General features: G+C 42.2%; 2 protein-coding genes across 2 annotated transcripts; one reads left to right on the forward strand and one right to left on the reverse strand.

Moving 5' to 3' along the window:
• Positions 1-723: 723 nt before the first annotated feature.
• LOC311054529 (transcriptional protein SWT1-like) lies at positions 724-3,175 on the reverse strand (the record flags this gene model as incomplete). Its single annotated transcript, XM_084070542.1, has 2 exons — positions 3,097-3,175; positions 724-2,937 (listed from the first exon to the last, which is right to left on the reverse strand). The coding sequence occupies exon 2, from the start codon at positions 2,515-2,517 to the stop codon at positions 724-726; it is 1,794 nt and encodes a 597-aa protein (XP_083926668.1). The 5' UTR covers positions 2,518-2,937; positions 3,097-3,175.
• A 1,100-nt stretch (positions 3,176-4,275) lies between these two features.
• pgm2 (phosphoglucomutase 2) lies at positions 4,276-19,591 on the forward strand. The gene is made up of 13 exons (XM_084082964.1): positions 4,276-4,505; positions 5,800-5,967; positions 6,413-6,604; positions 7,944-8,027; positions 12,147-12,340; positions 12,936-13,125; positions 13,285-13,382; positions 13,529-13,709; positions 13,832-13,925; positions 17,413-17,542; positions 18,014-18,206; positions 18,426-18,559; positions 18,702-19,591. Exons 1-13 carry the CDS (start codon positions 4,416-4,418, stop codon positions 18,802-18,804), a joined length of 1,851 nt encoding a protein of 616 aa, XP_083939090.1. The 5' UTR covers positions 4,276-4,415; the 3' UTR covers positions 18,805-19,591.
• The last annotated feature ends 431 nt before the right edge of the window (positions 19,592-20,022 follow it).

Below are 20,022 nucleotides of genomic sequence, written 5' to 3' on the forward strand. Positions count from 1 at the left end.
AATTACTTGGTAGTTGGTACTATCATTTACCTGAAGCGATCCTTTCTACACAGACGCTGAGCCTGGAAGGATATACAGTAGTCGCACTTTGAACAGAAGATTATGCTTAATTGACCACGTAATGGCGTATAGATTGTCTATTTTCCACATCTGTCCCCATCGTAAGAGAAAGTATAAATTGGGCTGTTTCATTTAAACCATTTAGACCTGGGGCCGATTCTAAAAACGCCTTCTAAATCATGACCATGACGTTTTTCAGAAAGCGTATGTGTAAAAAAAAAAAAATGTTGCTATATACTGTACATAGCAACAAGAACCCCAAAAGGGGTTCCCGTCCTGAAAGGTATAGTTACAAAAAGGGGTTCCCGCCCACAGCCTGCTACTTATTGCCACTAAATATAGCAGTGTACTTTTTAGTTTTGATAATTGAAAAGAGTGAACTGATCATCAAACAGCTCCACACTGGGCTTTGCGTAAGTAAAAACCCATGTAGTGTATTATTCCTACAAACTGGAAAACAGTCCACCACATACTACAAAAAAAGACATAGGCAGTAAAAAACATAAAAATAAAGTTCTCATGGTAAACACGTCACCTCTTTGTATAACAAAGAAAACATTATTATTCACTTCAACAACATGCATGCAAGTTGAGATTCTATTTTTACAAAAACAAAACAAAGAAATAATAATAATTTAAGCTTCAAGTAACTGGTAGTTTGACTCAGTTGTGCATGGTTGACGCCATGATGGTGTCAGTGCCAAGCTGACGCATGGCCTCCACACAATGCTCCAGGCTAACTTTGAGGTTCTCCAGTTTGGTCCCCCCGTTTTTCAGCTTCTCCCTGTACTCCCGTTGTGCAAAACAATCCAAGAGGTCCTTGGCAGTGAACTTGGCATAATCCGTGGTAAGAATCTCAGAGTAGATGAGGGTGTGCAGCGCCTGGGTTTCCTCTAAACCACTGTTTGACCAAACCCTGAAGAAAGCTTGGATCAGCTTAGTGACCATGGAGGATAAGTGATGCAATTTGGCCCAGGCTTCCTCCACGTGCGGTGGAGGGGGACATCCCTGTGGCCAATTCACCTGCATGCTGTCGGGGTCAAAGTGTAGAGTCTCAAACACCTGCGCGCGTAAATGGTCGCACCTCATCCAGATGTCCTCAAACAGAGCCCACACCTCCTGGTGAGAGTACTCCATAGGCATGGGTGAGTATTCGTGCTGGTGAGAGACCTGTGCGGCTATGTTCTCGTGCGGGTGAGAGACCTGAGCAGGCACAGCCGCTTTCTCATCGTGGTGAGAGGCGCGCACAGCTACTTTCTCCTTAGCCTCAGGTTGCTGTGTTTGCTGAGGTTGTAGCTTCCGTATAATGCCGTCCAATAAGGAGAGAGTGGTAGGAACACGGCTGCCATAAGTGGACCTACACTGAAAGTCCACCAGCAACGACTTAGCTTCACAGAGAGTCACCAGCATTGTGCTGCAATCTACTGTTTTACCTGGCGAGAAGAAGTCAATGAGATTCTTCACAGTTTGCTGCCGATGCCTTGGGACAATGCTCCCAAAAACAGCGATCCAGTGTTTTTTCAAACACTCCAAGACAGCCTTAAGGCTCCAGGGTGGTTTCACATAAACCATCTCAAACCATAGGTCGTCAAAGGCAGCCTTCATCTCTGCCTCCAGTATGGCAGACAGCGCCTCCTTCAGGCAGTCCTCCATTAGTGACACACAGTTGCTGAGCTCTGTCGTCTTTTCCTCCGCCTCCTTCCCTCTTTCATTCTCCTGTACCGTATTGAGGGGCGTAACTTTCTCCAATCGTTGCAAACCGCCAGTTCTCTCGCCGGGGCTGGGTGCTGCTGTCTGGGTGTGCACGATAGGTCTCCTCCCATCACGCGCCTCCAGTGGGGGGTGAGGACTATGTCCATATGTCTTCGCCCCCTCCTCTAAGTCTGTTTTGCTGAGGGCCTTCACCCCGCTAAACAGAGACTTACTGCACAGGTTCTTGTCATTAGTGCACAGATAGAGAGCGCGCTCTGGGTAGAGACTCTGGTACTGCAGGCAGCACTGCAGTACTCGGTCATCATTGTTGTAAGTAGTCAGTTCCTGGCAACTCTGAGAGGCCTGTTGCATTGACTGGCCCCAGACACGTGAATCCTGGTTCTTGAGACACGTGTAAATGAAGTGGACTGCAGGACAGGCCAGACGAGCCACACATTCACGCAGCTTCTTTCCATTCTTCAGCGAGTCCAGCTCCTGCAGCACCACCCAGGGGATCAGTATCACAGGGAAGCCCATTGCTCCAAGGCCATGAGACATGATCTTCTTCACAAAATCCAGGTGACTGAGGAGAATATTTGTGTCCAAAGCAATGATTATCCTACATTGTGGCAGTCCAGGCCCCTCTGTGGCAACCTCCACTGATGGGTCTGTAGATAGATCCAAAGAGGTGAGTTCTCCATAGCTGTTCGTCAACGTCAGGCTGTCCTTAGAGCGAGCCTCATGCAGCTCCTCAACCACCTGCATCTCAATGTCATTGTCATAGACCTGTGTTCCATCATGTACACTCAAGTTTGGGGCCTCCACACATGGTCCACACGTGGTCCCTGGTGTGGCTATTCTGATGGCACTCGCTTCTTTCTTAGGGGGCACCTGAGATTGTAAGAGCTTGGCTGTCGAAGGCACTTGTGTGACATTCCTTTGATTTGTTGTTCCATCATGTACACTCAAGTTTGGGGCCTCCACACATGGTTCCCACGTGGTCCCTGGTGTGGCTGTTCTGATGGCAGACCCCTGACCAGTGTTGGTGCCAAGTTTGATGCAGATCGGAGCAACGGTGCACCTCGCAGGTCCGCATGTTGCGTTTGTGACGGCCACCCACCCACAGTCGACGGACAGTCCACCGTTGACCCACCGTCGGTTGAACCCTTCTTTCTTAGGGGGCACCTGAGATTGTAAGGGCTTGGCTGTCGACGAAACTTGTGTGACAGTCCTTTGCTTTGATGTTCCATCATGTACACTCAAGTTTGGGGCCTCCACACATGGACCACACGTGGTCCCTGGTGTGGCTATTCTGATGGCAATCACTTCTTTCTTAAGGGTCACCTGAGATTGTAAGGGCTTGGCTGTCGAAGGCACTTGTGTGACATTCCTTTGATTTGATGTTCCATCATGTACACTTTCTTTCTCATGTCACTATGACTCAGCCATAACCATATAAGGAGTTCCCAATGCAGCTACGCCCAAATATGGAGTGTGTCTATAACCTCAATGTTTCATCATAGAATCATGCGCAAACAGGGGGTCCTTGGGGGATTCCAGGAGGTCCCCAGCTAAATGAGTTAAAGCATAAAAATCTGTTACCTCTTAAAAGCTATATACAATGGCAACTTGAACATATAGCCAAGCTACAAGCTCACAATGCATTGCATGAGCTTGTAGATCTGCTGTTTTCAAAAAGATCTTGACAAAATGTGAACATTTTGGAATATTTCGGAAACATTTGACAACACGAATCTTGTATGGGGGTCCCTGGCAGAAAATATTTTCAGATGGGGGTCCGTGGCTAAATAAATATTAATTTGGGGCTGGGGGTCTCATTGACATGAAGAAGTTTGAGAACCACAACCACTCACTAGGGCAGGGCTCAGGGAGAGAGTCACAGAGCACCAGAGTGACATTTTTTTGTAACCTGTTTTTTAGGGCTCTTATGGTGTCTAGTTAAGATTTATTCTTGTTGCCCTGGTCAACTAATGTCCCATGGAGTTCATTTCTAAGTAACCCTTTCTTACACCTATCCCCAACCCGAACCATAAAATGGAGATAACAGAAAATATCATAACTCTTGAAGTAAACAACATACAGAGACAAATGAACACATTTGTCTATATACTTTTGACCCAAGGAATTAATTAAAGTGGTTATAATTAATATTCATGCATATATTGATTCTATTTCAGGACAGAAACAGCAAAAAAGAACTAGCAGAAAATGTTCAAAATCATATCTACATTTGTCTTTGCACTACATTTTTAAGGTGTATTTTATGTTTTTTTGTTTTTACCACATGTTCTTTTAGGACCCTAATGGTGGTGTCTAATCAATTGAATCCCATAGGACATTAGTTGACCAGGGGCAACAAGAAGAAATCTTAACTAGACACTACAAAAGAAATATTCTGGGACCCTCTCCCCTGCCTGGCTGGCCTATGCGCTTACATCACTCCCTCTCGGCTCTGAATGAGTCTCCGCCCACTAATGTCACGTGGCTACGCTGAGCAGGAAGCCAGCCCTGCAGCATTGATTCCACCAAACATCCTTCTGTGATCCTACCTTCTAATCTACTCCTCTTCCATGTTCGCCTCGCCCTCATCATAATATCTAACGCACTACAACAACTAGCTCAGCTCGTCTTTGGATACGAGAATGTCAAGAGAAAAGACGGACAACGGTGCGACCGCAACCGGTGACAGCGTCCTGGACCAAGCCATCAAGCAGTGGTTGGAATATGACCAAGTAAGTTGAGTTGACAGACAGCTAGCTAAGAATGACATGTGTGTTTAACTAGATGCACACAGCATGTCAGATCACTCATCAGAATGCTGTTCTATGACAGAATTGAAGTTAAAAGTGACATCTCGCATGCCTAAAACTAGAAATGTTAACAGCTTATGGCTGAGCTGTTGCTTCCTGAGAGGAAACAAGTGGGCAATCATGTTTCCGTTAATGACAATACAACAGTAGTTAATATGTTACACACAAGTTTCAAACAAGTTTGACATGTTACTGCTTAAGTCAATACCATAACACTTGTGTGGAGTCCACACTTTGAGTAATGCAGTTGTTATTCCGTTATTGTGCAATAGGTAATTTATTGTAAGTAAATTTCACAAGTTAAGTCAAATTTGGGATGAAGTATATCAAAAATAATGACAGACCCTTTTACAGACACTTCAGAGCTTTACAGTAGCCTACGTACAACTGTTTAAAATATCAGATACACTAGATCAGGCTTGGATATATAGCAGTACTTCAGCAGCCTATAACAGTCAGCTTTCTAATCTAAGTAACGTGCAGACAGACATCTGACCAACGAACGCGTGCAGTCATTCATGGACTTAATGCAATATGAGGTGTCACCAATCAGGTGAAGATGGAAAAGTGCATCTGATGAATTAGGCCTTTTCATTCAGATAGCCATTTTAGCACATCTACAGTGTAGGCTGTCAGCTGCCGCCTGCCGTGGATGGGGAGCTGAATCAAGGGTCAGCCTCATGATGTAACAGTATGTGATCAGGTTCAAGTAAACATTCAGCCTGACCAAAATGTTGTATTGTCAGAAACAATGATGACTAGATGATTTTACACAGACCATTACACAGTAATCCTCAGCGTTAATTTAACTTTGAGGGTGTAAAAATAAATGGAACCAAATATTTCAATGGAAGAACCCATAGGGGTCCCCGGACCCCACAATGAGGGAGTTATCAAGAATGCCAGTGAAAAGAGACATAGACTAAGACTGATAGTGAAATATTTGTTTATGAATCATGTAGGTAATACATATTTAGGGAAACAATATTGTGTAAAGATAAATGCATCATTTTCCTATTTATTTAAAACATAAAAAAATATAATTTAGTTCAGAATATATCATAATATACTGTAATAGCATGGCATTTAGTATATAAGTCAGTGTGTCCTGGTTCTTTAAAAATGTGTACCAAATGGAGTTGGTAATTGTATGCAACTGTGTGTGTGTGTGTGTGTGTGTGTGTGTGTGTGTGTGTGTGTCGTTGTGTCCCCCCAGAATCCCAAAACAGTGTCTCTGGTAGAAGACCTGGTAAAGAAAGGGGCAGTGGCCGAGCTGCAAAAATGCTTCTCTTCCCGAATGGAATTTGGCACAGCAGGTCTGAGGGCGGCCATGGGCCCTGGCATCTCCTGTATGAATGACCTCACTATCATCCAGACTACACAGGTTGGAAGATTTAACACACACACACACACACACACACACACACACACACACACACACACACAGCTTGTAGATCTGCTATTTTAGAAATATATTTTGTAAATAGGGCATAAGTGGCTAAACCTCATGATTCAGGTTGAGTACCCATTACCAAAAACATAGAAACAAAGCCTTGTTAGTGATTTTTGTCCCCTGACAGCGTTTGAAGCAGTTGAGAGGGACATTCCTACTTGGTACAGAACATACTGTTGACTACATGGTTTAAACATGCTAGCCACAGTTATGTGACCTCAACCCTGCATCTCTCTTCACCCTCTAGTCTCTGCAGTCAGTTCCTCCCTCGTTCATTTAGATCTTCTCACGTACTTAACTTTATGTTTAATGCTCTATTGATTTGCTTCATCCTTCCCCCCTTTCTCTCCTCCCTCCTTAACGCACACTCTACCAGGGCTTTTGTCGTTATTTGGAGCAGTGCTTCGAGAACCTGAAGGACCGAGGGGTGGTGATCGGCTATGATGCCCGAGCCCACCCTGCCAGCGGGGGCAACAGCAAACGCTTTGCTAACCTGGCAGCAGCTGTCTTCATCAGCCAAGGGGTGCCTGTCCACGTCTTCTCTGACATCGTACCTACACCCTTTGTGGTAGGTCAAAAGAAATTGTAACAATTTGGCTAGGAACACCCATAGACAAACATGACTGTTTGTGCTTTGTATCTGTATGTAGAGACTACTAGATAAAATATGTCTTAAGTGGTTACTCAGACTAATCGAGTCGATTTATAAAAACCTGAAAAATGCGCTTCTTGCTGATTCGATTAATCAGAAAAGTAATCGATAAAACAACCGCTAATAATAATAATCAGTAGTTGCAGCCCCAGTAGAGACATTATGCTAGTACACGACACATTACATAAATACGGTCATGTCAGTTTGTATGGGTTTAGGTTTCCAGATTGAATGACAGTCACATAGAGAGTGGGACAGAAGCTTAGTGGCAACAGGGCAAATTCCACTCAGAAAACACTCTTTCAAACAAACGTACATACATGTTGCATAATCACACTCGCTGCCATGCCCAGTTTAACCCATTAAAACTGAGAAAGCATCTGTATCATTTTTTATTTTTGCGTTGGCTATTCAAAAATAGCAGATATACAAGCTCACAGCGTGGCATGAAGTGACGCGCTGTGAGCTTGTATATCTGCTATTTTTTTGCATTTTTGAAAGAACTACTGATTTAGAACTACTGATTTACATTGGAGCAGCTTGACTGAAAGTCGTATACATTTTAGTTAAGTTTTTCAACAGAGCTACATGGTATTGTATTGGATGTTTCACAATAAGTGTGTCACTTTTTACAAGTGTTTTCTGCAGTGATTTGCAGGCCCACTGTCATGAAAAATGTTGTGATTATTGTGCTTTGTCCAATCTAGGGTTTCCAGCTAGGTTTCTCAGTCATCTGATCTATAACTGTAGGCTATATTGGGTCATGCACATTACATAAAATAACTCTTGTCAGTAGGTTCATAGACTGAAATTATTAGAACTCTAACAATATCACACTTACACATGAACCCATACACTTGTGGTGCTGCTTGACTTTAGTAGTAGTTTCAATAATTATAGTTTGATAAATGATATGTACTGTAGATAATAATTTGTTATCATAATAGAGTTGAATTTTGTCAGCAAATGTGACTTCCGAGAAGTGAAGAAAGTTACTATTACTGTCTCCTCTCCTTTAACCACTAGAACCCTTGTGTAGTTTTTCTGGGAATGTAATAATAGGCGAACATTCAGCGACAACGTGACGGAATGCGACATGTTGTTTGCATGTATATTGGTTATTTTCAGCGAAGCGATTTGGTGTAAACTAGAGGGGAAAATGGAAGTGTGCTAAGGACAGAGCCCTGGGGGACCCTTTACAACAAAGTGGGTTAAGTTGTTAACCTCTCCTCTTTCTCCTCTTTTTTTCCACCAGCCTTTCACTGTGTCCCACCTGGGTCTCTGTGCTGGAATCATGGTTACCGCTTCTCACAACCCCAAACAGGACAATGGATATAAGGTAATAATCCCTCAGGGATCTGAAACAAACTGCAGTTCATGACATCAGACAGGATCAGAAAACTCCTTTCTGATGGTCGCACACACTGGGGGTTCTGGGGGTCGATCATTTTAGTAACTTTGTGAAATTTACATTTTGAAGTGTATGCCCACTTTCCGCTGTGATTGTCCAGTTATGTGTGTGATTTCAGTTATTTTGCAAAATACTTCCACCACTGTGTTTAATCGACTGCTCAACATGAATAACTAGGAGGAAAAACTTTCTTTTTTTTTTTTGAATATTTTATTTTTCATTTTAATTTTTTACAAAGTAAACATACAACCCCCCCAGATCCCTCCCCCCTCCCCACATACAAACCCACATACAGAAAAGATAACACAGATAAAATAATCAAAACATAAACAAAAATAAAGGTACACAAAAAAAAACAAAAAAGGAACGAGGAAAAACTTTCTATACGACTCGTCACGATATCCTAGTAGTGCATAATCATATGCCACTATAGACGAATCCACAGAGCGCTGTCTGTAGCTGCGGTGTCACGGTGCGGGGCGGCACCGCAGTTATGATTGCCGCTCTGTGGATTCGTCTATATAATATTTCAGAACAGGCCAACTAGTCCAGGGGCCAAGGCAGATTTTGGTACCACCTAAGGTGGCCGTACATTTTTGGTATTTTTGTATTCCTACATGCCTCTAGTTTATATTTTGGTATGATACATCTTCCAATTCAGTAGCTTAATGACAGTAATCACTGTAAACCGGCTAATGTATCCGGTAGGAGACACAAAGTAGAATCTTTGTGTCTCCTACCGGAAATACACCCGGGCATCAAATTATTGCGACAAAAAACAAAATATATCCATGTATTCAAGGCTTCATGGGGTGTGCAATTGACAGAAAATAATCATTTTTTGGGTGAACTCCTCCTTTAAGTTTCCCAGGGGGACTCTCTACCCATTCAGCTATGACCACCCTATACCGAAGGAGGGTCAACTTTTACAAGCTTATGGAAAGCAGTCTTTTTGCAAACACCAAAAATCTGAGAAGTTATCAATTGCACACCCCATGAAGCCTTGAATACATGGATATATTTTGGTTTTTGTCGCAATAATTTGATGCCCGGGTGTATTTCCGGTAGGAGACACAAAGATTCTACTTTGTGTCTCCTACCGGATACATTAGCTGGTAGGTAGTGATAACTGCCATTAAGCTACTGAATTGGAAGATGTATCATACCAAAATATAAACTAGAGACATGTAGGAATACAAAAATACAAAGACTTTACGGCCACCTCAGGTGGTACCAATTTGTGAAAATATCAGTGTTGGCCCCTGGACTAAACTGCGACAAAATAGTTACAGTAGGTCGAGCTTGTGGCAAGAAATAGAGAAGGCTCTCGCATGTTTGGGTATGTTTTTGGGTACGTTGAAATCAAGCTGAAAGCCCTTAGTACCAATTTATGTTGTAGTACATTTGAGATAAAGAAAAACACAAAATAGGCATTACCGTTTAACTGTTCCTCGCCGAGCCGGCGAAAACTTCTGGGAACTCAGATTACCGTTTAACTAAAGGATAGTTTATGGTGTGATGGCATTCTTAAATTGACATACAAACAGTGTTGGGATAGTTACTAAAACATAGTAATATGTTACTTATTACATATTACTTGTTTAAAAAGTAATGTAGTTACTTTACTTATTACTCCCTGCCAAAAGTACCTAGTTACTTATTACTTTAGTTACTTTTTTCTTCTCGCCCCCAGTAATTTGCATCCTTTCTCCCCAAAAGTCTAACTTTGCATTTTCAACATTAGCAGTTGTTTTTTTTCTCTTTTCTGCAGCCTACATTGTAAAATCCTCATTGTACACTCATTTGAATTATATTAACACTAAGACTTTTACAGTGTATGAATTCATAACTTACAGACTAAATGAAAACCATTTGACGACTATGAATTGAATACTAAGGACCTCAATGGAAACAAGTATTTTAAATGTATTTAATGTATTTTTTGCCTAATAAAATATTCAAATTCAAACACCTGGGCTCAAACAGATAATGACTCATCATGAGACACAATCTTTGAACAACTTCTGTTGTTTATTAAAGCTCCAAACATAAACTAAACAAACATAGATAAAAACATCTTCATAAACTGCTATATTTCTTTGTAAACAAAATGTATTCTAATAAAATACAAAAATAAAAATGCTCCCATAGCAACACATATCATCGTGGGCTAGGCCTATGTACTAGGTTAAACAAAACAGTTAAACAACAAAACCTCTTCATAAAGTGCTTCATTTCTTTGTAAACAAAATTAATTCTAATAAAATAAAAAGGCTCCCATAGCAACACATATCATCGTGGTTCGTGGGTGTAGGAAATGTAAACTTCAAAACAATCATTCTGACTGACTGATATTTAGTGCATCATTCAGGACACAAAAAAACATATCAGGAAAATAAATCAAAAGTGTGTTCCACTTGACCACTTCATAGCAGCCTACAGCTAGGCCTATGGACTAGGCCTACGGTTAAGTGGGCATTGGACAATATGCTGGTGGACCCACTTACAGCCAGCCTCTCAAAAACCTTTTATTTGACAGCAACCAACTAAACAACAAAACCTCTTCATAAAGTGCTTAATTTCTTTGTAAACAAATGTATTCTAATATATATATATATATAGAAAATAGCCGACCTACAAGCTTACGGCGCATCTTCATCGGTTAACAAGTCGCTTATAATAAGCAGACATGGCAACACTGTTTGATCCGGTTTAAGGGCGGCCCGCCCTTCCGCAGCTGATAATAATTCACACAGACATGAGCGCAACGTTTCCGTATCCGCTCTAGACCGGATCAGCAAGCAGCCTGCATAGCAACTCGATCCCAACCAGTCTACCATTATATCAATGGACCAAAAACAACACAGGATCAAATAAACACACTCAAACCCAGAGTACCACGGAGGCTCGTGAAAAAAAGTAATAAGTTACTTTTTGAAAAAAAGTAAAGGTAATATTATTACTCAAAACGTGAAAGTAATTAGTTACGTTACTAGTTACTGGGAAAAGGTAATAATATTACTTTAAGTTACATATTACTTTAGTTACTTCCCAACACTGCATACAAAATACAGCTTCTAAACAGTATTGCATCATATGGCCTTCTACTTGTACAACTGAGATAACTATAGAGATGCCAAATTATAGCTTTTCATAATGTACAAACAAAATATCATATTCTATAATGTGTGACCAATGCATGCTTGGTCTATGTTTTCAATTGTGTACTGTTTAAACACTTAATGTCTCTTACACAGTCAGTGTGTGGCTTTTTTAGTGACCTTCACTCCTGCTTTACCCCTCATCGAGAGGAAATATTAACAATCAAAAGATTTGAACTTTGCTCTCTGAGAGGAAATGTGCAATATGCAGATCAAAGGTTGATATTATCCCTCCATCTTCATCCGCTTATCCAGTTGCGGGTGTAATAGTTGCAGCATAGAATCCCAGACGAGACTTCCTTTAGCGGTATTTAATTACGGTGAATAATGTTCAAGGTCACCCCATTATTCAAAATACTCATCCAGTAGTACAGCAACAGAAAGAGCTCAACGTCTGCTTGAATACTTTTTTTTTCATTTTTCATTTTTTCATTATATGATCACCCGGTTGCGCACAGCGCTTCATAGGCACATCACGCTGTTTTGCCTGACGCATTTTGCCAAGGTGTTTTTTAAGCAGCTGCCCCTGTAGAGATGCATTCCGGCGTGATCACCCCCTAAACCCTGTATCATGCTTCATTCTACTGTTGAGTGAAGCGAAGCGAAAGTGAAACAAGAGACTGGTTGGCGAGGCTACGCTCATTCTAAAAAAAAGCTATAAAACACCACATGATTTGTATAATGTCTTGAGACACTGGTGATGCTCTGATGTGAAACAGGTCTGTTTCTGATGCTTGCAAACATCTATAAATGTGTGTATATTCAATACTTTATTGATTTGTCTCACTTGGGTTTCCAAAACAATAGCAAGATAGTTCTCCAGAGCAGATCTTCTTGAGTGTGTGCATGTGTATTTTTAGTTCTATTAAAAAACTGTCCATTCCAGGTGTACTGGGAGAACGGTGCCCAGATCATCCCCCCACATGACAAAGGCATTTCCAAGGCCATAGAGGAGAACCTGAAGCCGTGGCCTGAATCCTGGAACACCGAAAAGGCACTGAAGAGCCCCCTGCTCCATGACCCCTACCGGGACGTCCACACACAATACTTCACCGCCATCCAGAAACACTGTCACCACAGGTCAGCACATGTTTCAAATGGGTCTTTAAAGGTTTTCAAAGTCAAGCTTTTTATATGACTTCAGCTGAATGATGTACAGTCAATGGTGTAGAGCTGTGGTTCTCAACCTTTTCAGGCCCCCCAAAATAATCATATTTGAAGTACTGGGGATCCCCCACCCTGACAAGCACTTGGAATTGTAGGAGTTGAGACATTACATGTAGTTTGATTCAGTTCCACAGATAAATATTGTGAAAATAGCCGAGCTTGTAGATAGCTTTTTCAAAATTTGTGCCTATTTCTTAAATTATTTGACAATTTGGCCAATGTTTGATCAGTTATTATGGTATAGTTTGTTGATTCATTTGATGCAGTATTGGTCTTTTTTTCATTTCATTTCATTTCTTTTTTTTTCTTTTTAGGTATAAAACATTTTTATTGTCACTTTACTGTCATCTGGGGACCCCCCCCCCAAAATCATGTGGTCCCGACCCACAGGTTGAGAACCACTGGTGTAGAGTCCTACCAAACATTTACATTGCATTTATTCACCACACACACACTTGAGCAAAAGAAAATCAGGACTTGGTTTTTATAGAAGTACCTGTTGCAATAGGGAGATCAACAAGGGCTCAGAGGTGAAGATCGTGCACACGTCTGTGCACGGGGTGGGCCATACGTTTGTCCAGTCGGCATTCAAAGCCTTCGATCTGCATCCTCCATATGCTGTAGAGGAGCAGAAGGACCCCGACCCCGAGTTCCCAACGGTCAAATATCCCAACCCTGAGGAAGGAGAGGGCGTTTTGGTACCTACACACACACACACACACACACACACACACACACACACACACACACACACACTGCCGTGACATTAAAACAAATCAAATCAAATGTCACCAATGTAATGGGTGGCACATGATGGTGGTTAAAGCTGTGTGTGTGTGTGTGTGTTTGTCCGGCAGACTCTGTCATTTGCCCTGGCAGAGCGGGAAGGGGCCACTGTGGTGCTTGCCAACGACCCCGACGCTGATCGGCTAGCCGCTGCGGAGAAACAGAAGAGGTGTGTGAGGAGGGCGTGTGCATTCATGTGTGCATTAGTTTGCGTTCCTGTATTTGTGTGTGCCTGCATGTGTACTGTACATGTATTATGTGCTTGTATGTCCCTATGGGTGGGTTTAATATCTCCACTCTCTCTGTGTTGGTCAGTGAACAGTGGCGTGTGTTCAGTGGTAATGAGTTGGGAGCGTTGCTGGGCTGGTGGGTGTTCCGCTGTTGGAAACAACAAAACTCAGACCCTGCTGCTGTGAAAAATGTCTACATGCTGGCTAGCACCGTCTCGTCCAAGATCCTACGAGCCATCGCTCTGAAGGAGGGCTTCCACTTTGAGGTAACGCATGCACATGGGTGAGGCTTGTCCACTGTTACCATTTATCAGTGGTGCTTTTCTTATTTTTACACAATCTTATGTGTAGTTATGTTAACAACATTGTTGTGACACTATGTTGACAGGAAACACTGACAGGGTTCAAGTGGATGGGGAACAGAGCGAAAGACCTGCTGGACCAGGGAAAGACTGTGCTGTTTGCCTTTGAGGAAGCCATAGGTACACACACACACACACTCTCTCTCTCTCTCTCTCTCTCTCTCTCTCTCTCTCTCTCTCTCTCTCTCTCTCTCTCTCTCTCTCTCTCTCTCTCTCTCTCTCTCTCTCTCTCTCTCTCTCTCACTCACTCACTCACTCACTCACTCACTCACTCACTCACTCACTCACTCACTCACTCACTCACTCACTCACTCACTCACTCACTCACTCACTCACTCACTCACTCACTCACTCACTCACTCACTCACTCACTCACTCACTCACTCACTCACTCACTCACTCACTCACTCACTCACTCACTCACTCACTCACTCACTCACACACACACACGTGAAGTCAGACTTATTTCTATTGGGGCCCTTGATCTAAATTGAACAGTCATGCTTCAACTGTCATACACACGGAAAAGATGTATTGGTTATGTATGCATACAAGCAAACCCACAGGTTTGATTGAAGGTCACATGCTAGTGTGCATTCCCATATAATTTGATTAGAGCTGTTAATGGTAACGTTGTGCCTTTCACGTGCAGTGTCATCAGTTGAATACACAAGGTTGTGTATTCAACCTGCATAGCAGGTTTTACATTTGAGCTACTAGTGCTGTTCCCAGTTATCATAGTACTTGGAGGCCAGTCTGGAGCTGTGTACATCAGTCATCTCCATATTTGGGCATAAACCATTGACAGCCGCAGAATTTATAGATGGATAGATAATACGTTGGAAACAATGCCTGTTGGGAACGCCTCCCCCCTTCCGCTTATGTGTACCCTTGGTACCAGTTTGTGTTGTTATCCGACATAAGATTCCCTTCTTTGGAACTTTGTTGAGGCCCTCTATGCAACAGGTAATCCCTCAATATCAATACACTTTACTGATATTCCTACAGGGTTAATACACAATTTACGCAATTCTATTGTTTTACATTATAACCAGGAGAATGGTGAATAATGGATAAAATCCATTGCGACAGAATAGAACACTATTCAGACTTCTCTTCAACTGCAGGAATTAAAATATTTATTAAAGGGTTTTGCTATACAGGGTAAAGATCAGATCATAGTAGTTGTTACAAATGAAAGAGATTAAAATTAAATAAAAATAAAAGTCCCTATCAGTAATCCCCCTGAGTCTGATTCTTGATAACATAATATGATTTAGGTACTGTAGATGGAAAAAGGCTCTTCCAGACCTTGACAGCCTCCCGCTATTCAGGCCTGAATAGTCTGATAGAGCTCGGGGTTCCTTTAATCTTCCCAAAGGATGTTTGGCTGACTTTGGGTCCTTTACCCCAGAGGGAGCTCATGTTCTTAAACTGTAGACAAGCTATACTTTTACGTGAATATTGCCAGACAGCTATTCAAGACAAAAGACGGACGATGCCAGAATGTTCTGCTGAATCTGAACCTGATCATCTGCCTCTTAGTCATCCTCACTAACCATTAAATCATCTCAAAACAGCGTTCTCCCCCAGTCTCCTGACCTCCAAGTCACTGGGTCAAGTCACTGTGTCAAATGTGAAGTTGACAATGTTCAAGGTTACTATGATGCAGACCCCATGGCCTTGCACCTGTCATGCTCAAAATCCCACCACCTTGAACTGGATTTAAAGTCACAATAATACTATGGCCTTGAACGTTCAAAGCTTCAAACTTACACATGATGTCATTGTTAAAGGTTACAGTTAACTTTGATCTCGCTACTGCTAGGTGATGTCGGACACAACATGTTTTGAAATTCCACAGCCTCTTCAGGCAGTGTGACTCTCTCTAACAAGGTTCTTGTTTACCATAACATAGCTTTCCTAACAAAACTCAGCTTACACAGTTAACACAGTAGCTATGGTTACACATTCAGATCTGACTGTTATCTGCTGTTTACTATTACAAATAGGAACATCTTACCAGTGCTTCTGACTTCAGCAGTAACATACATTTAGTTCTGACTAGACATTCATTACATCTATAACTAGTGACAATACAGATAACACAAACAATTAAAGCAGATCACAATAATGCATCATATTAGTCATTCAATAGCTCACACACACTAGAACAACTCTCTCATATACTGTTTATTAATTCTCAAGACTTATTTGCGTAACTCTGTGCTTCGCTCAACTCCGTCGACTCGGCTCTTCTTTACTTTACCACCTTCTCCTCTCTGGCTACCTCTGGTGTCCGATGTGTAGGCTGCAGTTATCTCTTCTCCTTCTACGTCACTCACAACTCACAACTCCTTCCTCCTCAGTCCCGCTGAGGCCTGCTTGAGGCCTGCCTTGATCTTTGACCTCAACTTGTTGCTCTACGGCATGTTATTGTATCTGAACACCATTTCCACTGTATCCATGCATCGAATGATGAAAATAGCCAATCTGCAAGCTGATGTAGAAATAGCTGTGCGAAAGTAGCCGATATACGATCCAAGAAACCAACTTGGGAACAGGAGGGGTGCATAAATATCGCTGCTTGGCCACTGTGTGTAACTGTCTATCTGCCTGTGTCTATTTTATGCCCATATATGGAGATCTCTGTCTCTGTGTGTCCCTTTTTATGCCCATATATGAAGTTCTATGTCAGGCAGCCATGCCCAAATATGGGGTCTAGGCCAGTCTATGATGTCAGTACTATGACATCATATTGATGACATTAGGGTACTCCATATATGAGGATGTGCTGATTTATGGATATATTTTGTACAACTGCTCATCGGGCCAACTTCCCACTGAGCACATCACTCCCTCAGGTCTTCTGCGATAAGCACGCTGAGTTTGAATCGAATGTTGGGATGGTTCTCGAGATATGCAGGGCACGTACGGACGGACAGAGATTTTGTGCATTTATAGATAGATATGATCAAGGATGAATTTCCTTTTTACAGCATGGCTCTGCAAGAGGCTAGCTGTCTATGAGATCATCTGAGTATGAGTGCGTACGTGCCTGTCTGTGTTCTCTGTGTCTTTCTTGAGCTAATCTCGCAAACCGCTGGACCGATAAGTGCCAAACTTTGTATGCATGTTGCCAGTAGGCCACAGAAGTACCCCCACAAGGCTTTTGTCCCCCACATGCTATGGGCTGTGATTGTGTTGACACCTTGCCCAATTTTGCAGTCATACACCATACTGTAGATACGTCCTAGATGACTGATGTCACTGGCTGGTCAAATGAAGTCTGAGATCCACTTTGGAGCCACGCTGTTTCTATGTGGATCCTGAGATCCACTTAAAAACAAACGTATTTAGTTCCTAGTTTGGATATGTGGTTGGTGTTTTTTTTTTGTCCTTGCTTTTTTTGGTTTATCTGTTCCTGTTTTTCTGTTCTACTGTCGTTATATACTTTTTGAGTGGTGCATATTGTTGCTGATTGCAACACAAGGATGCAACCAGTTACACTTTCAAAGGCACCACTCTCTTCACACTGGGTGTGATTTTTTTTTTTATTATGTGAAAAAACTATGTGTGTGTGTGTGTGATTGTGTATTTGTCGCAGGATATATGTGCAGTCCCTCTGTACTGGACAAAGATGGAGTGAGTGCTGCAGCCATAGCAGGAGAGATGACTTCCTATCTGGCTACTAAAAACACAAGCCTCTCCCAGCAACTAACTGCCATCTATGAAGAGTAAGCACGCAAGGGCGCACGCACACACACACACACACACACACACACACACACACACACACACACACACACACACACACACACACACACACACACACACACACACACACACACACACACACACACACACACACACACACACACACACACACAGGGGGGGTCAAGGTGGATGACTGGGCTTAGGTAAATTCATTTAGTATCATACATAATTGAACTGAAAAGCATGGTTTCTGCCTTTCTGTGTTTTTTTCAGTTAAACCTACGGTAATATAGTTGTGTTGAATATATCCAGGCTGACCCCCTAACTTAAATAATACGGTAATTTAAGAATTTTTAAACTGCATTGCAGTGTATCTTTAAGATAGGTAATTACGGCAACATTATTCCTAAATAGGTTAGTTGCTATGAGTTACTTCAAATTGTGTTACATTTTAGGAACTAATCTCTCACTTTGACTCCTTATTTTCCCAGGTATGGCTACCACATCACTAAGAACTCCTATTTCATCTGCCATGACCAGGAGGTGATACGCAGTCTGTTTGAGCGCCTCCGTAACCACGGCGATGAGAAGGGTTCCTACCCGACTGAATGCGGACGCTTTGCCATCACTGCTGTACGAGACCTCACCACAGGCTATGACAGCAACCAGGCCAACAAGAAGGCGGTGAGGATGTGCACAGACATTTGAAACGCTCAATAATGTGAACAGACCACTATCAGTAGCTGTTCATCCATGATATTGGGTAACTTGTGAATAACCTAGTAAAGTATTTAGTTCAAGTGGACATTACACAATTTGAATTTGATTGCTGTTACTCCTCCATCAGAGGCTGTGCGATGCAATGATCTTTATTGGTTGTGTCCGTTCCTCTGTTCTCTCCAGGTTCTCCCCACCTCCAGTTCAAGTCAGATGATCACTTTTTCCTTCTCCAATGGGGGCATGGCCACCATGAGAACCAGTGGCACTGAGCCAAAGATAAAATACTACACAGAGCTCTGTGCTGCCCCTGGTAACAGGTAGGTCACCATCAAGACCACACCACGGTTGCTCAGTGATGCAGTGGATTGCCTATTCACATTTCATATATTTAATATCACTGCCTCACTTACAGTACAGTTTCTGTTTCTCTTTTGCTTTCTCTCTCTAACCTGCTCTTAGTGACGTGGCACAGTTGCAGAAGGAGTTGGATGAGTTGGTGGAAGCCATCATTGAAAACTTCTTCCAGCCAAAAAAGAACAAATTGCAACCCAAGCCAGAGTAACCTTAACATACAGTGTATACAGTTCATACACTCTGTGGCACGCGCACACACACACACACACACACACACACACACACACACACACACACACACACACACACACACAGTGATGATGTTACTGTAGGTATGCGTCCTGCCTGCTTCTCTGATGCACTCAAATCCGAAAGGATGCCGTAGACGCACCCTATTTTCAATAAAAGGTTCAAGACCCATTTAGACCTGAAGCCGATTCTAAAAATGCCTTCTAAATCCTAACCTAGGTTTTCTGAAAAACATCAGTTTTCCAAAAAATAAATACAAATGTTTTGCTATATATAGCAACAACTATTGTGACACATATGCTCATATGCGGCTTGAAAGGTATTAACAACGTATAGGTTTAACAGGTCTAATTAAACTCTGACATGAGCAGACATGTGCGTGAGACGAGCACGACTGCGATCGCTCTGCCTGTCAGATTGCCCGCGTCTCCCTACATGCCTGCTCACCTCTCGTTGAACATTAATTACTAGGTGCGTTTGTCTGCCCTGTCTGAAAAGACCTTTATGCAGCAAGAAGTTTGTTTGACACTGACACATCAGTGATTTTCCATGAACATAGAACATTCCATAGCACATCAAGTAGTATGAGAGTAAGCTTTTGAATTCTGGGTGGCTGACTACAAAATAAGAGCAACTTGTAATCTGGTATGTGTTTTGATGTATAATATATATAATGAAAACGTGCTATAGAATTCATCAGGAATATGCTGTAACCAAGAATGGTAATAAACTAAGTTTTTAACCAGTTTTGTTAAATTGAGGTTTCATTTACTCAGGCATAATACACATTTATCAAATGGTCTGAAATAACAGGGAAATACATCTGTCATTCTGTCAAACGAGGTAATACAGACTCTGCCTTTTGTTGCGTGTAGTCAGGACTCGGTCCAGTCATGCATTGTGTGTAGTCACCTGCAAAAGCCTATGTCATGATGTGACAAAAAAAACTAAATGTGTTGGGGACCCACTCAAATGACCACTTGTGGTTCCGGGGGACTCACTACACTGAAAACCTAAGAACATCACTGACTGCACGCACACACACAGACAGACACGTGAGTGCACACACACACACACACACACACACACACACACACACACACACACACACACACACACACACACACACACACACACACACACACACACACACGGTCAGCTATTACCAGGATGGATA

The sequence above is a fragment of the Gymnoscopelus microlampas genome (genome assembly GCF_963454915.1).
Source record: "Gymnoscopelus microlampas genome assembly, chromosome: 2".
In the NCBI taxonomy this organism is placed as follows: domain Eukaryota; kingdom Metazoa; phylum Chordata; class Actinopteri; order Myctophiformes; family Myctophidae; genus Gymnoscopelus; species Gymnoscopelus microlampas.